Below are 18874 nucleotides of genomic sequence, written 5' to 3' on the forward strand. Positions count from 1 at the left end.
ATTAAATGATATTTAATAATCTTTTGTAAGTAGTGGTTATGGTCTTTTGGCAGGTAATTCAGTTTTGTAAGTAGACTTACACTTTTGTGCTTCCTTTGACAAATAATAATCAGAGCTATAAGTCAAAGAGTATAATTTTCTAGTTCTTCAGACCTAACATCCATAGAAAATAATGAAAAAGAAAAAATAGGGAGGTTTTTAATGTTCTTAGTGATCCTAAAGAAGTTGTATTAACTATGTGAATGCTTATCTGTCACTAACTTCATCAATGAGCCTCAAGTGGTTCTGAATGCCCTGGTTTATTGTCAGTGTTTTAGATCTCTGCATAATAACAGTCATTTGCAGCATCTCTATGAACTATTTGGCTGAGTTTTACAAGCTTTACTAATGTAAAATTTAAAAATTAGTTTTCAAAAGGGAGCGTCTAATTACCTATTGGAGAGAAAAATCATAATTTCCCTCAGCTGGTTCCCATTGTAAGGCATGTGAAGCAGTGTGGAATAATGTAAAATTATGCAACTTAAAATCAGAAAAGCTGGATATAAGCCCTGACTTTACCACTTAATATTTGGAACATATTACTCAAGATGTAAGGTTCAACTTCTCATCTGTGATTTTAATAAGTATAGATAATCCTTGTAAAGAAACACTCATATGAATATTTAAATTTTTACATTAATAAAAAAGATAGGTTATGGTCATACCTTATATGATTACTGTCTAGGCAAAATCATATTGTGTATTTTCATATTGTGTATATATATGAATCATGAATTCTTGTGGATTCTTTATATCATTGATTTTTATCTAAATTCAGGTCTTCATATTCTTGTTAAATTTCATTTTGCGTCCTGGTTGATGTGCCTCAGTTGGTTGGGCATCATCCCATGCACTGAAAGGTTGCCAGTTCGATTCCTGGTCAGGGCATGTGCTCAGGTTGCCGGCTCAGTCGCCAGTGGGATTGTGCTGGAGGCAGCCAATTGATGTTTCTCTCTCTCTTCCTCTCCCTTCCTCTGCTAAAAATCAGTTAATTTTTTTTTTAATTTCACTTTGCTACATTCAGCTGATCAGTCTAGCCTGAGGAGATCTTTTTAAATCTATATTGGCCTGTCTTTTTTAGTATATTACCTGTCTTTTCCAGCTCTGTCACCTACAGATATATTAACCATGCATTCATGCAAGTCACTGATAGAACTTTTTTTAGGATAGGCCATTGTACATACTACCAGAATTACTAACCAGCTAACATGTACTTCTCTTGTAGTTATCAAAACCCACTTTGTCTCTTTTGTCCACAAGAATTTTATGACTTGTCAGAAGATACCTTACTGAACTCAAAATACATTGTTCTAGTAAAATGTTCATTATACTTAGTTGTAGCTTTTAAAGGATTAGTACCAGCCCAGCCAGGTGTGGCTCAGCTGTTGAGCGTCCACCTAGGATCCAGGAGATCAGTGTTCAATTCCCGGTCAGGGCACATACCCAGGTTGCGGGCTGCAGCCGATCAATGACTCTCTCATCATTGATGTTTCTATCTCTCTCTCCCTCTCCTTTCCTCTCTCTGAAATCAATAAAGATATATTTAAAAAATGAAAATGAAAAGATTTAAAGGATTAGTACCAAAGCTCTGGAAATATACATAGTGTATATTTTCTAAAAGAACCCATTTAGGTAGTCGTCTGTCATCTATTTTTATTATTCGGATCCTGTAGTGCACACTGAGATGTCTATAAAGGTTTCTAAGCAGAGAAGTTATTAGGAGAGGGTACATATGATGGAACTAACCTCGAAGTTTAACAAGGACTCCAAAAGCCTTACCAATGGACAAATTGTGGCTATGGAAGCCATACTTCTTCATATGTAGTTGCTTTGGGAGACTGCCTCCATTATTATAAATTTGCTCACTAGCTACACAAAATTAAATCCAAATAACAGAGAGATCTTTTATTGTATTAGTCTTAAAACTTTTCTGTTAGTTTAACCATTTTCAGAACGAAAAAAAATTAAGTGGTAAAAATAATGATTCAGAGAGTGTAATATATGCTTATTTATGAATCCCTTGAATCATATACAAATGTGTATGTTTTTACTATTAGTATTCTTACTGGCATTTCAAAAGACTACAGAGTTCAAAAAGGAAAATGATACTTTGGCTGTGAATTCTGATTTTGATGTATTACTCTATTTCTTATTTTAGAAGTGTTTCCCCAATCAGTCAAATTAGCTTTAGGACAGTAAAAGCAACATAGATAGAATCAGCACAGTTCCTAAGAAAGCATGTATTCCCATTACAATTTCCCTTAATGAAAAAAATTTTATTGTTTAATTGCATATCTACAGAGAGTTTTAGATCAACTAAGACAAATTGTTTTCTCCCTGTAGTTGCATAAGATAGTAAGAATACAGATTAGTTCTCTAAAAAGAGGAATGTTATTTCTTTTGGAAGTGATTTGGCATTTCTCTTTCTCATTTTTACTGACTTAACCCACTACAAATTCTGCTTACTCTAGGTGGATTCTCACTACTCCTTGTCAAGTCTTTGGTTCATCCCTTATTGACTCCTTTATACACATCAATGAGATACAGACCTTCAACCTTTTTTCACCTAATTTCCCGTTCTCTGCTCTTGCTCCTTTTTTTTTTTTTAATCCTCACCTGATACGTTTTTATTGATTTTTAGAGAGAGGGAGGGAGAAAGATAAACATCAATGTGAGAGAAAAACATTGATCATTTGCCCCTCATACACACCCAGCCAGGAATCAAACACGCAACCTTTTGGTGTATGGGACAATGCTCCAACCAACTGAGCCACCTGCCAGGGCAACTCTTGCTTCTTGTTATATTAAAATAAAGACCATCAGGGCTAAACATCTGCTCTTTTTGCTTAAACTATTTTTTTGAGTTAATATTTTGTTCCCTTCTTTCTATCTCAAAGAGAGGTTGTAATTTTCAAAGTTAATGACTGCTTTTACTACTTTATTATTAAGGAAATAATTATTAAGTATCATCAGTGTGCAAGACATTGTGCTCATTCTTTTACATTTCCCTAGTTAATGAGTGTGTTGACCACTTGTGAATTTTTGAAATCATCTCTTGCCTGGTTTTCATTACTCAATTTTTTTTTCATTTTAAGTAATACATGAATACATTCTCCTTATTAAAAAATAAAAATGGAACATAGGTAAGATTAACATGCATTTGAACCACCTTCTTATTTCAGTCTCTTTACTTGTTATATGTCAATTCCAGATTTTCTATTTCCTCTTAAATCAGTTTTGATAGTTTCTGTGTTTATAAGAATTTGTTTATTTCATGTAGGTTATCCAATTTGTTGGCATACAGTTGGTCATAGTTTTCTCTTATAATCCTTTTCATTTCTGTGAGATCAGTAATGTTTGCACTTTTCATTCCTGATTTAATAATTTTTATTTTCTATCTTATTTTTTCTTGGTATTCTAACTTTAGCTAGGTTTGTCAATTCTGTGGATATTTTCAGAAAACCAACTATGCTTTTGTTGATTCTGCTAGTGTTTTTCTGTTCTCTATTTTATTTGTCTCCATTGTAATCCTTATTATTTATTTCTCTTTGCTTTGGGTTTATTTGCTCTCCTTTTCCTAGTTACTTAATGTCAAAGGTTATGTTATTCTTTCGAAACTTTCTTTTTTAAAGTATATTTTTGCAGCTACTTTACTTTGAGTACTATTGTTGCTGTATCCCATACGTTTTGGTCTGTTGTTTTCTTATAATAACTTTTTTCAGTTACAGTTGATGTACATTATTATATTAGTTTTAGGTGTACAACCCAATGATTATACATTTATATAACTTACAGTGATCACACCAATAAATCTAGTACCCAACTAACACCATATCTGGTTATTACAATATTAATGACTGTATTCCCTATGCTACTGTACCTTACATTTCCATGACTATTCTGTAACTACCAATTTGTATTTGTTAACCCCTTTACCTTTTTCACCTGTCACCCCAAATCCGCTACTATCTGGCAACCATCAAAATGTTCTTTGTATCTATGAATCTGTTTGTCTTCTGCTTGTTTGTTTATTTTGTTTTTAGATTCTATGTATAAGTGAAATTATATGGTGCTATCTTATTTGCTAAGACTTAATTCACTCATCTGTGTTGTTGCAGATGGCAAGATTTTATTCTTTTTTATGGCTTAGACATATTACATTGTATATATGCACTACTTCTTTATCCATTCATGGACATTGAAGTTGCTTCCATATTTTGACTATTGTAAATAATGCTGCAATTAATATAGGGATGCAAATGTCTTTTCTATTTACTGTTTTGGGTTTCTTCAGATAAATACCCAAAAATGGAATTGCTGGATCCTTCTTTGTCTCTTGTTTTAGCCTTTGTTTTAAATTCTCTTTTATCCGTATAAGTATTGCTACCTCAGCTTTTCTGTTTGTTTTCATTTTCATGAAATATTTTTTTCCATCCCTTTACTTTCAGTCTCTGTGTGTCAATATGATCTTTGTCTTTATGATCTCATCTGTTTATGTAGCTTCCACAGCCATATTTGTGCAATTAACTTTTAAGTTGCTATCTCTAGCATAAGTTTCTTTTTTTGAGATGGATTGAAAATTTATTTCCAGGCTACATAATGAAATTGCAAATTTATGGTTGCCAATATTGACTGGATCCACAATAATGGTCGATAATTCCTTTGCCAAATCCTTAGTTGTCTTCCATGCTCATTCATTTCAATGCATTTATCTATATTTTTATGACTCTTCCAAAGTTCTCTTTCCTATCTCTACTTCCCTGTTTTCTCATCAATAGATCTTTACTCCAAGCATCAAAGAAAAGAATAATAGTGAATGTCTATCTTCTTTTCCCACAAATTACCTTATTTTATCATCCTTCCTTGCTTCCTCAACTCATTTTCACTCTTTTTACTTTACTGATAACTTCTTTAATTGATAGATCTAATGGCTTCTTTTTAACTCTCATCCTACTCCTATTTCTCCAATATTTATATCATTTTTTACCTCTCCTTGAAAGTTTATTCTCTTTTTACTTCTTTTATGTTCACTCTTTCTTGATTTTCCTCTTATGTTTCTAGCAGTTTCTTAAAAAGAGGAATATGAAATAATTTATCTTCCAAACTGAAATACTTCTGAAAGTAAAAAGATGTGCTGTTTAATAATTGAGCCAGGATAATAGATATAAACCTAGCTTGTTCAAGGAAAAATAGGATGTATGTTCATTTCTTTTACAGATTTTCCCCCCAATTCTTTTTCTTCTGTTATCCCCTTAATATGAATATCACCTAGAATTCTCAACCATTAGCTTTTGTTCTCTGATATACTCTCCTTAGGTGATTTGAAAATTTGCATGACCGCATCTACCACCTCCATTGATAATTCCCAAAGTATATATCCAGTCCCTAACTCTTTCCTAAGCTGCAGTCTCATGTTTCTAATAGCTCACTGGGTATTTCCAGACTATTAACTCAAAAGTATATACACCAAAATGTAAACCTGTCTTCCCCCTCAAATATCTTACTGGTTTCTTTACATTCATACACAGAGAGGAGAAAGAGAGATGTGTGTGTACGTGAATGTGTGTAAGTCTGGAAATATATATATCACACATACATACAACTTTATGTAGGTATTTCATTCGGTACTGGACACCCATAGTAGCAAAAACATGGTTCCATCATTACAATGCATTCTAGTATGGGAGCTAGACTTTGATCAAACTATCACACGTATAATGTAGTATAAGTGTGGTAATTGCTATGAAGGAGAGGAACATGATGCCATGTGAAGTATATAATAGGGGCATTTGATATTGTTTCCAATACATGACCTTTTTATTATGCATAAGTGGCAACATATAGCTCTTCTAAATTAGACTATCTCAATTTCTTTAAAGTATTTTTTGAAATTTAGTACTCAAATGTACTGGCAGATGGAGCCATTTTTCTTCTTAAAATTCCCATTGCATTTCTTCCAAGTTATGGGGATATTTTTCATGAATCACATAAATTGTTAAGCCTTGAAATAGTGGCAGTACCATTGTTATTGAGGATGTTGGTATGGAAACTAAATAAAAGAGCTTCTTTGAAAATAGTATTATGTCCTTTGTGAGAAAGAGATGATACATAAGATCAGTAGCACCTTTCTAGTCACAAAGTCTGGCTACCTCTTCCTTCTTTTCACATAGTATGTGATATTTGTTGATTGAATGTACATTGCATTTTTTATCATGTTTTTCCCATATTGTGCACAAAACTTGAAAGTGGTCACGTTCTCACTTTGATATTAGAAGACCTACACCATTAGTAGTAGCCCACGACATGAACTAAATTATGCATAGCTCCAAGTAATAAATTTTATAATCAACATAAATATTAATATTTTAAAAATAAATAATTCACATTATTTGTCCTTATGTTTGTATATTTTTAGAATGGTGATTCTCAATTACATCAAGTTTGGAATAATATAATAATAACAATAATAATAGTCAACATTTATTAAGTGTTTACTACTTGGAAGTGCTAGATAATTTATATACCCTATTTTATTTAACCCTCAGCAGTAATCCAGTGGGATAGATGCTATAATTATCTTCATTTTTTAGATAAAGGAAATGGCAATTAGAAAAATACATTCCTCTGGTATGAATAAAACTAATTTCTTCTCAAATTAAAAAAAGAAAAATATATTCATCAGCATCCCAGGAGAAGTCATAACATACTTAAATGGATAGTTGGGAAGAGTTTAATGAAGGACTATGGTACTTACAAAAGTTTGGACAGGACAGTTTTACGGAAAGCATCCAGGCATATTGCAGTGCCCTGGGACTAGTAATAGTGGAAACCAATAATTTTCCTAGTCCTAATGGGGCAAAGAGAAGGAGCTGCTACTGGAATCCAGAAAAGAGCTATAAGCAAGTATCATCTGACCAGGGGCTATGGTCCTAGCCAACCTATGGTAACCTGATAAAGAAGAAGCCAGAGGAATAAGTACCGTACCTTACTTTCCTCCAGCCCTTCAGTTTCCTGACAGTGCCTCCCATTGGCTGAACCCAACTGGAAACCAGAGAGCATGAGATAGCTTGTTGATTCTATCTGTACAGGTCGGCCTAGAGCAGGGAGTGAGGGAGATGGAAAGTGGATCTGAAAGAGAAATTGAAAGTGTCTGGGAAGTGCGTAACTATTAAATGGCAGAGTTGGAATGTGAGTGCCAAACACTCATAAAAAAGATTAATGAAATGTTTGGGCCAGGGGAAATATTTTAAATCTGAAGGTTTTTGTTCTATCCCAAATTGTTGGATGCATTTATAACTAACAGTACATGAGAAGAAATACATGAGCTCTGAGCTGGAAAGAATGCCCTTGTCCAAAAGAGAAGTTAGATGTGGGTATTGATTTTACTTGATGTTAATATTTTTAGAGTATTAAACCATGTTTATTTCCGTTATTCAGATTCCAGACTCCATAATTTCTCGTGGTGTTCAGGTGCTCCCACGAGACACAGCTTCCCTCAGCACTACTCCTTCGGAATCGCCTCGTGCTCAGGCTACATCTCGCCTTTCTACAGCTTCCTGCCCAACACCAAAAGTAAGTACAGTTCCTTGGCACTGTAGTCTACTATGTGATTCTGGGAAAACTAACCAATATTTCCTTCTGCTTGTCAAGGTCGGATTGCATGCTTGATAATACAATGATTAATAAAATTAATGGACTGTAAGATAGTTACCACCTACTGTTTCACAAATTGTCATACTAGGCCAACAGTAGGACAATAAAAATTACAGGCAAAACATCTACTTCTACATCACAGCTACAGGTATCACTTTCTGTAGCTCCTGTTATTTGTTGTAAACTTTTTATTTTCTTAGCATACTCATCAGTATAGATGTGGAGTTACATGTTTATGCAGAAGATCAATGCATTTCTGGCCAAAATAAAATAATGTTACCAAAGGGTGTGTTTTTTCAACCTGTCCAGGCTGGGGTATAGCTCCCTGCTCTAGTATCATTCCAAATTTTTTCAAACATATTCAACTTGGAATGTTGCTGCCTAATATTTGGAAACACATCTAAATTAATTAGAAAGAAAGTTTTAATGCCAACCTTTGGGGGAGGGAAGAGGTATCTTAGTATTTACTTTTTATAATTTTCCCAAGTATGGGGAAAATAAGTATTAGACATTTATTTGCTGCCTAACATCTTCATGTATATAGTAAATTAAGTAGCCAAACTTAATTATGGCTGTGACTGGAATGTCCCCTCCCTGGTTAAGTCAGTCATTTGTGCTATCTAGTTTTCTATGGAATGCATCCAATATTGGCATCAAAAGGTTAAGAGTAAAATTTCTTCTTATTTAATAGGGTATGGTGTTAGATATCAGGCTATACACTGAATTTATTTTAGGGTTCTGCAGATAATTTTTCAAATTTTTGTCTGTCATCAAATTTAAGGATTTATATAGCTGTCTTCCTTAATTCCAACTTCTCTGAATTTATTAATGTTATAATTGGATTTAACTAAAGCTATTTCAAGCAGTTCTTGATATATGTAGTGCAGTTGCTTTTACATTCCGTGGTACAACCTTCTCAGCAAAGTCTTCAGAGTGTTAGTGTTGTATATCCTTGTTTTTAGACTTGTAACAAAAATAATTGGTATTAATTTTATAGTTTAAAAACACTGAGGTCCTAAATCTTCGGTGAAGAAAAATTATAAGAACATTCTAGACATAAAATGTATGTTAATGCTATTTGGATACCAGTCAGCTACATCTTCAACTGAATAAAAACATTGTGGTCTCTAGACTAAAATTGGATATATGAATCTCATCCATGTCTTTAAAATTTTTTAAACAAAATAATTTTTTGTTCAACTGAATTAAATTCTAATTGTACAAGTTGTATCACTTATAAAGTCTGGGAAATAATTAAAGCTGAAAGTTAAGGTCACTATTAATGTTTAGCCATTCACCAAATGTTAAGATCCAAATCTTGGGAATACAGAACCATCCAAGACACAGCATTTTATTTTTCCCCTTAACAATATACTGTGAACATAAATATTTTAAGCATAATTTAATTACACATACTAGTTCCTAAGCCTTTTTAAAAACTTTTTAATTACATTTTAATTACAAAGTGAATATTAAATCCAATTTTTAAAATCACTTGGTATTTCCAAATTTATTAAAACGATTTAAAAATCCTAAAAATAAAAATGTTGATATTTATTAAGTTAATTTGCTTATTGCAGAACTTTAGGAGAGCAAGTGGCTTGTCTTGATATTTTTTCCTTAGTTAACACTTAGATGCTCAAACTGACAGTGAATTCATATAAAGGAATGTATTTTAGTACCTTTTTTCCTAGGAATTTTTTCATATTCTCATCTAGGAATAAGATTCTGTTTCTTTAAAATAATTTTTTCCAGCACCAAAATGTATAACTCAAAGATAAAATTATTGCCTTAGTGTAATTTTAAATTAAACTGTTATGGTTGAATCAGAATACTAATATAATAAAAAACAGTTTGAATATTGATTTCATGAAGGAGTGAAGAAAGTCAAACTAATCTTTCTATTAAATGTCTTAAATTATAAGACTGCTTGATTGAATCTAAATTAAATGTACTTATTATGCGCTTTTATATCAGTGAGAGATACGATCTCTTCCTTCGTGGAGTTTATACTGTAGGCAATGGCATATTAAAATAAATAGGTAGATAAACAAATAATTCTATTAATCATTTCACAGTAACTTAATAATTATAAATTGAAATTCATGCAAGAAGAAATGAAAAAGTTGTAATGATAGAAAATAATAGTAGGGAAATCTTACTTAGGATGATCAGAGAAGACCTCTCTAAGGAGTAACATTTCACCAAGGATGTGAAGGATAAATAAAAACAAAACAAAAGCTTTTGTGCTGGGTGGAGGTTTTGAGAATTATATTCAGCAATAATGACTAGTTCAAAGGCAGTTTTCACCAGGCTGTTATCACCAATCAAGAGCTCTTAGACAGAAAGTTCGTTAGTACGTGAATAGTCTAATTCAGTGACTTCAAAATTCATTTTTATATATCAGTTCTTTTTTATTTTAAATAACTTTTTTTTTTTGCCTTTGCCTACTGATCATATTTCAAGACCATTGGTTTTAGCACTTAACTCTGTTCTAGGTGAACTATTTATTTTAATTTAAATAAAAATTTAGGGCAGAGAAAAAGTCAAAAAGAATGTCAGGTTTTTAATTTGGGATATGGGTAAATGATGATGTTATTAACTATATTAAGGAATAAAAGAGAAGAAGCAGGTTTTGAGGGTAAAAGAAAGGAGAATTAATACATTTTGGTCCTCAGTGTGTTCAATTTCAAATATGTATAAGACAGCCCAGGAATGATGTCCAGTACACAATTAGAACACAAGTTGAGTTTGACATTTTTATTGTTACTGCATCTTGGTTATGAGATTTATGATTTAGTTCATATTAGTGTTGGCCAAACTCCATAGAAATTCCTCATCTATGTTTCAGATTAGGTAGGCAGTCTGTCATGTACAGAATATATGTGCACATCCTTCTTTTTACATTAGATGTACAATGCAGTCTTCAATGGTCAGCACTAGAAAGAGCACATGACCTGATAATGGAAGACTTGGATTCAGTTGCTGGGTTCTCTATTTAATAACCACACTACATTAAACAAGTTGCTCAGCTTTTCTGAGCTTCATGTCTGTGGTAAAACTAATAATCCTTGCCTCCCCAACAGGGTTTATTAATTTATTAAATTAGTCTTTGCCTGGTGCTAAGAGAGAAGTAGTGAGCAAGTAAACATTGTTCTTGCTTTTACAAATAGATAAAACAGGCAACTACAGATTATAATAAAGTATAAGTGCTATGATTTGTCATCAGAAATGCAGAATAATCTGGAAATTACCATTAGAAGAACTGAACCTAGTCTTTGTGAAAACAGAAAAGGGTTAAGTAACCAAATTAGGATTCAAAGCTAACAGTTCAAACCTTTCCCTCTAGTTTTTTATTACTGGGCAATATTTAAGCTGAAAGACTTTCTGTCCATTTGCATGTGTGCATCTATTTCTCTTATGTCAACAAATAGAACACTAAACATTATTTTGGGTTCACATTTTATATGTTCATTGCAATATAATATCCTAGATTGTGCTTTGATCCTCTAAGATTCTCCAGCTATAGTGAGAACAAAACCTATGAAATCTAGTGAGAACAAAACCTATGAAATCTATACCAACTTTGGATTTCACTTTTTATACCCTCATCACAATCTAATGAACAAAAGTATGAGTTACCATATTTTTGTTTTGTTTTTAATTAAAATATAGTTAACTTCTGAGCAAGTTTTAATTGAAAGGCATTGTCTCCGGCAAATATTTATTGCCAGACATGACATTATTTTATTATATTGGGGGGAAAAGTTCTTTCTTTTCTTTATGAGATATTTTCTTTTAATGAAATCTGACTGAAATGATGAATGATTTCCACTCTTCTTGCTTTATGACACGTTGAGGTATCTGTTAGGAACAAACTTGGGATTTTAATTATTTTCCTAAGTAAAATAGTGCCTAAGACAAAAAAAATCAAATGGTATGTAGATTCTATTAAAATAACAAGTGGACAATAAGTAGATGACTCAAGTTCTAAAATGGTGATAGTCTCCCCAAAAGATTTACTAGAAGAATATATAAAAGATAAATTCTATTTTATTTATTTATTTATTTATTTATTTATTTATTTATTTATTTATTTTTATAAGTTCTGTTTTAAAGTGAGCATGAATCACAACTTAAAGAAGGCTGGTTTTCAATTTTGAAAGGCAGGAACATCTTTATTAAAAATTAAGAGGCTTGAGGAAGAGAATCATGACCATAGCAAAAAAGAAAAAAAATCTAAACATTCAGTCAATTTATTATTCCCTATATATGCTATTAATAGAGAATATTTTTAGGGACCAATTCAATTATTCTTTTATTCCCTAAGCATCTGAAGTTTGACTTTAAAAAAATAAATGTAGTCAATTGTCACATATTCTCTTGTATCTTAAAGGTTAGAACGGAATTTTGTGCCAGACTTACCTGCAAGTTAGTTTTTTGTCCTCATGGGACAAAAATATAAACACTACCTATCTAACTGAACTTAAGTTTATAAAATGATTAAAAAGTATATGTATTAAAATACCTTTCCATGAACAGTGTGTTCATTTGTACACTGTCTAATATTATATTCAAACAAAATGCGTAATTATTAATTCATTATAGGATTCTGTTATCCTTTGAACATAAGAATTTAGATTACTCTGGGTAAAGAATAAATATTTTCTTAACTCACAGTTTTTAATGATTAAATCTGTCTAGAAGACAATGTGATTTCCTTTACATATAAAAATGGCATTATTAATCCAATATCAGGATAATATTCCCTCTGAGATTTTTTCTTAATGATGTTAGTTTTTACTAACTATTCCATATTATCGCCACTTTCCTTTGTGAACACCACATCAATTATGTGATATGGCTAGTTCATTGATTCTAAACCTGAGGTTCTCTAGTCTCTGGAGAATCTCATAGAGTTGCTAAAATTCTAGCCTAGATCATGGTGCTAACTAGGTCCTGCAAATTATTTTCTAGTACTTATAAGAGCATAAACAAAATCAACAAAATTATACTAAACATTAAGTTTCTTTGCTTTTGCTTGAAATTATATCAATATTGGTATAGCAACATCTATTCAGCTGTAAATGACATTATAGAAATATGAGTTCTACATGTAGAGTCACCAAATGCCAAAAAAGGTTAGAAAACTCTGAATTAGTGACATCAAAAGTATATTCTCGAAACATAAAAATGTAAGTTCTTTTGTGCAACATTAATTGCCGCATCTGATGAGTATTGAGCAATAATATCAAGACTATTTGTCACATTTAGCAGTTCTCAAACATAATGGTCTCAGGACTCCTTCATACATTTAAAAATTATTAAGGATCTCAAACGCTTTTGTTAAAAATAAATCTACTGAAAAGGATGGCATTGTTTTACATTTTTTTAAATGTATTTCAGTATTTGGTTTAATAGAAGACAGCCAATTCTCACATACGCTTTTGTATTCATCTTTTGTAATACATTGTTTTGGTTGAAGGATATGAACGGTTATGCAGTTAGAAAAAGGACTATTTTAATGGCATTTTCAGATAATTGTGGATATTCTTTGAAAGTACACCAAAAATTTACAATTGATAGTCGATTAAAAGTTAGTGTAAGTGTGTAATAGAAAACCCTGTCAGGACCATTTCATACTCTGATATATTAAAATCCATTGGTCTGTCTTGAACGTTGAATGGATTTGTACCCAGGCATGATTTTGGAACACATTTCTCGGTACCTTGAAAAATATGTTCTTCCAAGTGTTGACACATTTCAATGTATTATATTTTAAAAACATTTTCATTAATATAACCACCAAGCTCATCAAAAAAGACTTTGAAGCATTGGAAGCTCTCAAACTCACAGTATTACATGTTTCCCACAGTTCTGATTTGTGCTTAAAAGCTAGAATTTTATCTTTGGCAAAACAATTCCTGTCTGTTTTTTTGCAATTGACAGGCTCAGTTCATTCATTTTCAAGAAAATGTCTACCAGATATCTAAGTCTGAATCATAGTTTGTCAATATTCTTTCATTCTTTCAAGTAAAAATTGTATTCTCTTTAAAACCTGGTTAGTTCAGCTTGAACCTCAAACAACTGCTTAAGTACTTTTCCTTGAAACAGTCATCATCATTTGGTATGGAGCAGGAGTATGGTATTGGCACTTTTCATTTTGCCACACTCAAGGGACAAATGTAAATTAAGTTAAATTAGGGTTTAGGGTTTACTGTTTCATTGAGAATAATGTTAAATGAAACTAGCTTTTCTTTTTTGAAACTATTAGGTTGTTATAACTATTAGTACATGGTAGTGAATAATACAGTGACTATTCATACGTTTGGATCCACCACCATTTTGCACTAAGGTGCCAACCCACCATTGCTTTTGTACCATTATTGAAAATGTCAACATAGTGAAAGAGGTGAATGTCATAGTACTATTATTGAAATAATTTGGCCTTTGGACTCCTGCAAGAGCCTCGGGGACCCTCATGGGATTGGGGATCACGCTTAAAGAACCACCGTGTGTGTAATCAAATGAGCAGACTGGCTGAAGTTTCTTGAAAATATCCTGGGTCAAAATTATGTATTTTGAATCTTGTTTTTCCAGTGAGACAATGGTATTTTCAGAGTAGAGATCTTATCCTTTATGTAAACAACCACCCGTACCGTGCTTAAGCATTATAAGATTCACCCTAACTCTGTGATCTCAATTCATTCTAGGGCAGGGAATAGAATTTCTCCTCCCTAATTCAAAACAAGAGAAGGCTTTGCAATGCATTTTAAAGATATAAAACCAGAAATTGAGTTTTCAGCTAACTCTACTATTTTCCAAAATGATACTATTTCTGCATTCGGATAGCAACTAATGTTTCCCCAGAATATCTTGTCTACTAATAGATACAGAGAGCCCTCTTTTAAGTTATAACCAAGTTGTTGGAAGATAATTTTATTAGAGATATAATTGAGGGTAGCTCTTTTAAAATTGGTAAGCTTTTAAATAAATATAAACATTGGTGAGCTTTAAATAAATATAAAAATTTTCAGCTTTTCCTAAAAAAATAAGATCAACATTACTGGGCCAGCACTGGATGTATATATCGATACTTAGCTGACATTCTTTATACCTTTCAGGCTATTTTACTCATTTGCATTAAATGACTGGCTCCTTTTGACTTTTGAGTAACTGATGTCTACCTTTGTTCATTATTGTTTAGTTTCTCCTCCTTTATAACAACATGTTCATTTTGCTAGTTATTGTGGTTTGATAGCACAACAGGTTTTTAAGACTTCAAATAAAAGATGGTTCTCTTATATACTTTTGCAATGAGAAAGGCACTACCCAGTATAGTAAAGTATTTCATATTTTGATAAAACTGAAATTAGATAATAGCAATATATTTTAACTATTAATTTTGAGTTTACAAATCATTTTTTAAATAATGTCTTTGTATTGATTTTTAGAGAGAGGAAAGGAGAGAGAGAAACATCGATGTGAGAGAAAAACATGTATCTGTTGCCTCCCACATGCTCCCCAACTGGGGATCAAACCTGCAACCTGGGTATGTGCCCTGACTAGGAACTGAACCTGCCACCTTTTGGCACACAGGACGATGCTCAGCCAACTGAGCCACACCTGCCAGGGCAACAAATCATTTTAAATGGTTGTTCTGTGACATTCTGTGTAATATACAGGATTTTACATTGATTTTGTTCATCTGATTTAGTGTCCCCTCTGTCTTTATATATAATGATAATTGAAAATGAAATTACCTACATCCTTTCCTAATTATTTAATGTTCACAGAATTATATTCATCATTGAAGCTAAGTATAACTTAACTGTGAAATGTGCAATTGCCACTCTGAAATCTGAACTTGCAAATGACATTTAATTAGTTAGCCTGAGAAGATATAGCTAACCAGAAATTATTAGCTGTAGAGTTCAGTTTTATAGCTTAGACAATCTGTAAGTGGCTAGGTTCTTCTTTTATTCTTTTTAAAAAAAGTAATATACCTTCTCATTTTAGAAAATTTATATAAGGGGGAAAAAAGAGTTCCTCTAAGACTACACTTAATAAATGACTGTTAAATGTTTGTTGTATATCATTCTGTTATTTTTTCTGCACATTTTATATAAATATTTTATATAAATGGATCATAATGGGAAGGCAGTGACTAAGAGCTTAGGTTCTGGAGTCTGACAGGTCTGGTGATGAATCTCAGCTTAATCACTACTAGGTATGTGGCCTTCAGAAAGTTACTTCACCTCTGTAGCCATAATTATCTCATCTGTAAAATGAAAAATAATAATACGATTTGCCTCATAGGGTTATTATAAGATTTAAATTTTAAAATTTATATGAATCACTTATCACAAAGTTTGAAATACAAGTAATGCTCACTAAAATGTTAGCTATTATTATTAAACTAAAATATTTTAACCTATCTCATTCATTTAGTAATATGAACATCTTACATGTTTTTAAATAATTTTATACAACATTATTATTGATTATTGTTTGCTATTCTAATTTGTGGGTGTAGCATAGTTTATTCAGCAGCCCCTATTATGGATATTTCAGTTGTTTGCTATTTCAGTTTTAAAAATAATGATATAATGATCTTCTGGAAGTTAAATGTTTATTGATTTTAAGAGAGAGAGAGAAGCGGCAATGTGAGAGTGAAATATTGATTGGCTGCGTCCTGCATGCCCCCTACTGGGGATCAAGCTCAAAACCCAGGCATGTACCCTGACTGGGAATCAAACCAGCAACCTTTAGGTGCATGGGATGACGCCCAACTAAACCACACGGACCAGGGCTACAGTTTTCTCTTAATTAAACCTAGCAACTATATTAATTCTACCTCCATTTAAAGTATATACAGAACTTTTAGGTCATCGATTCATATAATTTATATAGATAGAAGGAAGAGATCATTTCTGCATCTTGATGGATTCAATTTAATGATATTCAATTAAAAGCAGTTTTTAGCATTTGCATTTGACTTATTTACTGGTAGACATTTAAAAATTATGGATCACAGTTGTTGGAAAACTTAACATTGAGTATGGTAACATTTTTTAAATAAACCTCAGTTTCTATATAACATTGTAGCATTAAATTAAGTAGCCTCTAAAGTTCCTTGTAGGTCTATAAATCTGTTCCTTCAAAATAAGTTTCTACACTGACTGAATAAATATTACCATTCTGTTTAGCCCTTCTCTCTCATATTATAATAATATCCAATTAATGTAAAATAATTTACATTTATTTATTCAGGCTTTGCATTCCATGTTACTATATAAAGTTAGAGATTATCAACTGAAAAGTTCTAAATTCATATAAGAGCTTTCTCATTTAGGTCAAGCTTGGTTCTGTTAAGTGAAATAATGATTTCTGTTGGTATCCACTAGGGTTTGTTCAAGTTATAGGAAGATAGGAAAGTGAGAACTGTAGAAATACAAGGAATAGTGAAATTAAGAATACTAGCTTTAATTTTTATGAGAAACTTTTGATACCTGTAAACTTCTTTATAATGGTTTGAGGCATGTCTTGTGCAAAAGCAGATCAACAAAAATAACCTGTGCCATCATTATTTCCGCAGTAGAATTTATTAGAGCCATGATTTAAATCTGTAAAATTAACTGGCCATGTTTCATTTATGACTTTAATGAAGAGCATATCCCAAGCTAAACTATTCTCTTGATCTTTATATTTTAAAATGATATATATTCTAAAATTGGTCATGTATTTTCTTACCCAAAACTACAGGATTATCTCCTCTCCCTACTCATTCTACTTTCTTTAAAGACAAAACACACAGTAATTCAGAAACATATTCAATGAATATTTTAGTGCATAGAACATCAAATATTTTATTTCATTTTGCCTTAATAAATCACAACTGAAACAGAATTATTTTATAGTGAAGTGCCAGTTATATTGAAATGGCTAACATAGAGTGAATTGAAATATTAACCAGTTCCTAAAAAGTATTTTTTATTTATAGAAGTTTGTTTAAATTTTGAGGTTTTATTTAAAACTTTTTTAAAAATATCCGCCTCTAAATCATAACTACCAGAAACAATCTATGGCTATACTAATATACTTTGAGTGGCATTGGTTGGAAGATAAATAGTTTATAAGAAAACAGTTTTATTTCCTGTCATTGATATCCATACTTTAAAAAAAAGTGGTATAGTAAAATAGGGTTAAAAATGTTTGTTTCTCTGGGTAATTAGGAGTTAATTAGGTAATTCTAAAAATAAAATAGTTCAGCCCCTAGCGCAAGTAAATGAACAGAAAAGGTTGTTTAATCTACATAATCTTAATCTAAATCAATAGAAAATATGTCAGGGGACAAGGAGGGAAGATCTAGTCATTTCATAGGTGAGAGTCTAAATTTAATGAAAAGACCTGAGATTCAGAGAATTTAATACCAGCTGCACTTTTTTTCTTAATTTATAGTTTTGCAGAAAGCCACTGAACCTCTCTAGACCTGAGTTCTCTTGTCAGTAGAACGGACACACAAAATATACAACCTTTTTCTTAAAATTTTCAGCAAGGATCTTATACTAAAGAGAAATCTGAATGCATACACCCGGTGATAAAGGCACTCACCTTAATGTGGCTTTTACAAGCCTAAACTTTCTTTGAAATTTCATGTTTTTAAAAAAATTAATATAAAGTTGGCTTTCTACTCCAAAATCTATATCTTTGCTTCAATAAAAACATAACACAACTACTTATTATTGACAAGAGAGTGTGGGATGGGATAATTTTTTACCTTGTTAGCAGTTGAAATGATCTTACACTGAGCTCAGTTTTGAAGAATTGGGCTAAAACAAAGGGAATCAACAACCCATATTGTATTAGCTTCCAGGCAGTGTATTTCTTGCATATTTCTAGGACCCAAACTTTTATTAAAAAGGTGACTACAAACAAGAGTGATTTCACTGCTTTGTAGGCCACATACTGGTAATTAATCCCTAAGGATAGATTCCCCAGTAATTAATCCCTGAAGAAAGATTCCCAGAATGTTGCAAAAGAAGTAATACAGTGCAATATTTTCAGACTGTTTTTTAATGAATATTTTGTTAAATATTCTAGCTGTGAGGCTGAATAGAATATTGAAATGGTTTTGATCCTCTAGTTTATATCTTTTCAGTCTCAGTGAAATGCTTTTTAA

At 31.8% G+C, this 18874-nt stretch overlaps 1 protein-coding gene across 6 annotated transcripts in view; it reads left to right on the forward strand.

Moving 5' to 3' along the window:
* The window catches only part of GPHN (gephyrin), a 352065-nt gene that overhangs the window by 187863 nt on the left and 145328 nt on the right, over positions 1 to 18874 (forward strand). For all 6 annotated transcript variants that reach the window (XM_081136828.1, XM_081136829.1, XM_081136831.1 and 3 more), the window contains one exon: positions 7477 to 7611. In XM_081136828.1, coding sequence (XP_080992954.1) covers positions 7477 to 7611 — 135 coding nt within the window. The remainder of the gene's footprint in view (positions 1 to 7476; positions 7612 to 18874) is intronic.

This window comes from Miniopterus schreibersii, assembly GCF_964146895.1.
Source record: "Miniopterus schreibersii genome assembly, chromosome: 1".
NCBI lineage: Eukaryota > Metazoa > Chordata > Mammalia > Chiroptera > Miniopteridae > Miniopterus > Miniopterus schreibersii.